Source organism: Charadrius vociferus, unplaced genomic scaffold (assembly GCF_000708025.1).
Source record: "Charadrius vociferus isolate BGI_N301 unplaced genomic scaffold, ASM70802v2 scaffold210, whole genome shotgun sequence".
NCBI classification, from domain to species: domain Eukaryota; kingdom Metazoa; phylum Chordata; class Aves; order Charadriiformes; family Charadriidae; genus Charadrius; species Charadrius vociferus.
In genome coordinates this window covers 1,262,422-1,268,292 of record NW_009646421.1, presented here as the reverse complement: position 1 = coordinate 1,268,292, position 5,871 = coordinate 1,262,422, and the positions used below count along the sequence as shown (strand labels likewise).

Below are 5,871 nucleotides of genomic sequence, written 5' to 3'. Positions count from 1 at the left end.
GATACGGGCTCAGCCCCCCTACCCGGCGCGGCAAGTTTTAGCCCCGGAGGATGAAACCCGCACCTGACGGCTCTGCCCGGTGCGCCTGTGGAAGGCGGTGAGAGCAGGATGCGCGCCCTGATGCACGCTGCAGATAAAGCCGTTCCAGAGTCCTACAGGTCTGCTAAAGAGGCAACGACCCCACTCTGTCCCTCACACAGGCCTTGATTAGCCCATACAGCCATTTATTAAAAATAATATTCGGCTATCGGGTCATCCACAAAAATCACACACAGCACAAACCTGCAGGTTTCCCAGCAAGCTAGCCGATAGCCTTCTACCCTAATAGGGAAAAATGCCTATTCACTCATTTTTAGGTTGTACCATACAGCACTTAACAGTCTTAAAAGTTGCAGCGTATGCATTAATAATTTAGGAAAAAAAAAAAATCTTCTGCCACTTAACTGTGGTGCGTTTCTCAACAAATGTTACGCTCTCACGTGTTGTGGAACACGGTCACTGCAGCCACAGCCAGTCCAAGTGATCCTCTCTACCAGTAACAGTTTAGGAGGAGACCCAAGGCTGAATTTAACTACCACAAAGCGCTGCCACAAGAAACAGCCGACCTCTAAACACGCCATTTTCTAGACCTGCAGGCACTACGTAACTTAAAGGCACAAAAATAAAGTCAAAAGCCTCTTTGGTTCTCTATAGCAAACTTAGAGAAGTCATACACATGTCACAGGTGCTGCTTCCAGAGAAGCAGGAAAGGCAGGAGGCACGGAATAATCATCTTAAAGCTAAATTTAGCATTTGCGTATCTGCATCATCCTTCTTAGTTTATTTATGTTGTCCTAGCCTACTATTCTTTCATTCAATAATTCCAGCAGAGTAGTACAAACTAATCCTATTCACGAGAGAGGTCACATTTAAGAATACGAGTTCCTCATCGCCGCTTATTCGGGTACCACATAGAATGCACGTCCTGCAAGGGCACAGCTCTCACCTCACCCTTAGGGTACACAATAGCACTTAACAGGTTGAAAATTAAAGGAAGTTTAAAAAAAAAAAAAGAAACAACCAAAAAACCCCACACAAACCCTTGCCCATATAGACTTGCAAATTTAGTAGCAAGTAAATGAGAAGCAACACATTAAAACTCGCATCAGGCTTCAGCTTCCCACCTCCTGACAGACAAACACCAGTAGCCATACATTGCACGTACACTTTGACCAACTGCTTTCTTTGCAGAGGTTACTCACTACAACGATGGTACTCATTGTTTTCGGCGATCAAGTGAGCCATTTACCAAAAGCACATCATCCGTGCTGGAATCTCTATCAGCTCCTGTCCTAGACTTGATCTAAATTAATGTTTTATGAAGGGTTGGGCTTGAAAATCAGTAATGTCTCAAATGACTCCTCGTCACAGCAGTTACTAGGGATGCTAGAACTAACAAAATTCCAGCTGGAACACAAGCTTGGGGGCAATCTCCTGAAGCTCCTAATCAGAAAAAGGGCAGATTAGGTGTAAAAAGGGAGAAGTCCTGTCTCTGCTAATTAGGTCCTTATAAAATAACTCACTTAAGATAGCAAACCCACATGCCTGAACAGACATACCCTTGAAATGCCTGCTTCGCTGTCGCAGGATAGCCAGCAGACATTTGTATGTATTTTCATTTGCACACATAAAAATAAAGTCATGGGTGCATTCCAGGACTACTGTTAGTGCTGCCATAATGATGGATAATTATTAAAACACCATCATTCCACTTATTGCAGAAAAATTATATGATTCTCAGACTAAATTAACAATAAATAACATTCCGTTTAGTCTATATTAGTGTATCTTCATGAAGAAGAGAACAGATACTGTTCTAAATCCAATTCCCACTAAACTCATTAACCATCTTCCATTAACTTCAGTGGGCTTTTAGCAAATTCTTTCGTTTATTTTTAGATGCCTACAAGCTGAGTTGTGATTCAACAGAAAGCTGTCAGCTGCGTAAGTAGGGCTGCATATTAATATGCATGCTCTGCTTTGCCCACCCTATAAAAAAAACAAACCGTAAGTGTCCCTTTATGGCTGAGAAAGCTCTGAGCTCTCAGCTCATCTAGGAAAAAAAAAAACCAACCAAAAAAAACGCCAAAACCCAACCCACCATGATGTACTACTTTCATCCCCAAAACTGGGGTGGGGGAAACACCACTAATCTCCAATGTTCTCGCCTCAACACCCCATCATCTGCGTCACAGGGACAGAGGCTGAACTCCATATTTACAAGCTGGGGTTTTGCTATTGCTTTTTATTAAATATATATAAATAAAACAATCTACAGAAGTTTGAAGGAAATTAATCCTCCAAACTCTTTCTCCTTGTTTGCTGATTGCTTTGTCTCCCCCTCCTGCCTCTTCCACCCTGACATTCAACGTGCACTTCACTCAGATTACCTTGTTTTGATCCACTCACTCTCCCTTACAGCCCTAGAAGGGAGTCAAGAGGACTACCGTGTTACTCAAAACCTTCTCAGCATCTCTTTTAACACCTCTTTAATAGATACTTCATGAGATTAGACTCCTGCAAAAGCTTACAATTTTACATTCTTGGGAGCAGAGGTGAGAAAGGTTGCAGAATTCCTCATTTTGCTAAAACCACGCTTGGTCTGCACTGGGGTGGACCAATTCACATCCCCGGTAACCCCGGACACACCACAAGGGATCACACACTTTGGAAGCCTCTATGTCTATGGATCACCCCAGGTGTTTTCAGACTGCATGAAGTAATAGAAAAAGACTCGAGATGGCTTATTGAGAAAGGAGCAGGGCAGAACACAATATGCTGCTAAACAAGGAGCACACCAGCATCTTTGATCCTCAAATAAATTAACTGCTCAAGTTGAAATATATACGCTAGCGAAAGACTTTTTAGCATGCTTCACCTTTTGTAGTGTTTCAGTTCTCAAACACTGTTTCTCCCACTAAATAATTTCCTCTTGTCTCAATTTAATCATGCTAAGCACTTGAAAAAAGTGCTTTTCATCTTCAGCACATAATGAGGTAAGCTGCAGCAGAGAACCGTTTTGTCTCTGTGCAAGTCTGGTTTGGCATATTTCTGCGTGCATGTTAAAAAATTCTTTCACTTAAAAAAATTTCTTTCAAGTACCTTGTCAATGTATGCTCCCTTTAGATGCCAACATTAGAAGCGGTAGACACGCATCTCCTGAAGTTGAAATAAATCTCGCCTTTTGACTATGTTGCAAAGAGAGCACACCAGAAATCGTATTAGAAAACAGCAATTTCTGTCACAGCGCACTTTCATCCTACACTGTAGACAGGCTCAGATCCTATGGATTTCAACCACAATTTTCAACTACAAAATAAAAGTACTGAAAAGGTTAAAAAAACCCCAACTATTAATTACTCAAGACTACAGTAATTAGATTCTACATGACATCTGACTTTATGTTTCACTTGGCATCTATAAATGGTCAATAAATGACAATGTACTGTTCTGCCTTAAAATTCATAAATCCAAAGCTATTTTGTGTATTGGCAGCAAACCCACCCACCCAGTATCAAAATTAAGCAGAATTGCTCCAAGCTAATAACCTAAAGAGGAAACTGGCTGCAGTTGACATCAAGGCCTAAAGGATTATTTATTTCAGGAGGCCATGATTTTTTACTTCATCTCAGTAAAGCTACAAGATAGGATGGAGAGGCTGCCCAATTAATTTTTTTCCCCCCACAGTAAGTAATAATTATTTTTTTTAACAGACTAAGGACCCCCCCCAAAGAAAAAATAAATCACATTCAGATAGTCTAAGATCACAGAATCTTAGCCAACTTCCCTTTCCAGCCCCAAACTTGTAGCCAGGATCTTGATTTAAAGAAACCCAGCCATTGAGAACTTACTGCTCAGCTCCAAAAGCTAACACGTATTTTATTTCTAGTTTGAATTCTGCAGATTTCAATTTACATACCTCTGCTAAATCAAAGAACCTCTTGATACCAGATATTACTCTATCAGTTTTCCTAAATGTGTGCTTTTCCTCCCCCATAGTAAAGTTATTTGCATCTATAAGTTGGTTTGCTAGGAATTGAGTTTTAGCTCCACGAAAAACAGATAAAAGGGAAAGCTATGCAAGATGCTAGTGAAATGAAGTACTATATTTGTAAATCTATTATTTTTTGCCCAGATGTGCAAGCATAACTAAATAAATATTCAGCGGAAAGAACACATACACCCTACTGGGGTTCTGGAAATAACCTGACAGTATCTCTAATCGCAACGCATACACAGAAGTATCACGCTGTGCGCTCGGCGCAGGAGACAGAAGGCTGCATTTAAAAGCAAGAAGATAACCATGTAAGATCAAAAGACAAACAAGGAGCGGTTCTCACTGGCTCCTCTGAGGATATCCTCTTTCTCTTTTACAGGCAACTAATTGCTAAGTCAAGCCCAGTTGTTTTTAATGAGAATTATAATGATTCTACCAATTTTAATGCTGACAAAATAAAACGTAAGGTCTGTATCAAGTACCTGGATATAGACAAACACAGAGATAATCCACTCTTTACTGGTCAGAGATAACTCTGCAAGGAAATATGAGCCACCTTAAAGCAATTTTGATGCTTGGAGAGGGACGTGTGGCATCCCCTTCCCCGAGACCCTCCATAGATGACCATCTAGCAATGCGGTTGGGATGAAGGACCCTCTTCTGTGTACATTCCATTGAGTTTCAAAGTCTCCTCACAGAGTCAAGTGAAGTCTATCATAACTCAAAACCTGAAATTACATTCAGATGATACACCACCTAAATTTAAAGAGTTACACATTTGCAGTAACATCTACTTTGGGAACGACAGGCTTTCCCAATTTCGTATCCAAGCTTAAAATGAGTAAATGCAAAATATTTAGCTTCATTAAAAGTGAAAGTCCTCCTCAGTATCCCATAAACTGCCCTTGACCAAGGACTGCAAGCGGAAAAAGATCCACCAACCGTGTTAGCATCCTCAAAGTTTTAAGTGAGACATCTGAGCCAGGAATTGATTTTCTTTCCTCCAGAAAGCTGCGCGCAACGTCACTCTGCATGCTGTCACTGTCCCCAGGATGGAAGGGGAGAAAAAACATTTAGTGCCATAAAGCAGCGTATGTAGAAGAGTGATAAAATGTTACAATCTCGACGTTTTACTACCAAAGCATGGAGCTGAAATTCATTTTCCCTGTCGGTGAAATTTGGTTTAAATAATTTTAGATTTAACTCATAAAAAGAGCATTCAATTCTGCGGTCCTATGCGTAGCTTTCATGTGCAATACTTTTCTCAAAGCCAAGGAGAACACCTTGAAGTAAACCCCACTTACACTAGCATTTAATCCCACTTGTTCTAACTGTACAACAACAGATTTTTCAATCATGTACTCCAATATTAAATGAAGAGGGGAGGAAAGAGTCACTTGAACATTTCGAGTTACACCTAATGTAACAAAAGAAACACAGCAAATATAGGAAGTGGCTTGGCACAGTGACACGACGACAAGCATTTGGAAAGCTGAAGTTCTCTATATTAAACAGCATCTCTGACCCAGGGGGTCAACAGCCCTGGGGGTGGCTGACAGTGGCTGACACCCACCCACCCCACCCTACCTTGATAGCACACAATGGGATTTAGTCATCAAATTAAAAACCAGCCAATTTAACCTGTAACTGAGAAGGGTCATCTTTTCTTATTTTTTAAAATCTTAATATCTTCTATTTCCCTAAGGCCGCAGAAAAGTCACACCATGTCACATGAAATGGGAATACTACGTCTTACTGACTGCTGCTAATTGGGGGTGGGGGGTGGGGTGAAGAACATTAAGTCCCTCCATTTCCCTTGTCCCCAGCCCCCTATA

At 41.0% G+C, this 5,871-nt stretch overlaps 1 protein-coding gene across 1 annotated transcript in view; it reads right to left on the bottom strand.

The window, feature by feature from the left end:
* The window catches only part of LOC104282903 (TSC22 domain family protein 1), a 9,477-nt gene extending 4,083 nt beyond the window's left edge, over window positions 1-5,394 (bottom strand). The window contains exon 1 of the mRNA XM_009881039.1: window positions 5,377-5,394. Within this exon, the coding sequence (XP_009879341.1) occupies window positions 5,377-5,394 (18 nt within the window). The remainder of the gene's footprint in view (window positions 1-5,376) is intronic.
* Between the last annotated feature and the right edge of the window lie 477 nt (window positions 5,395-5,871).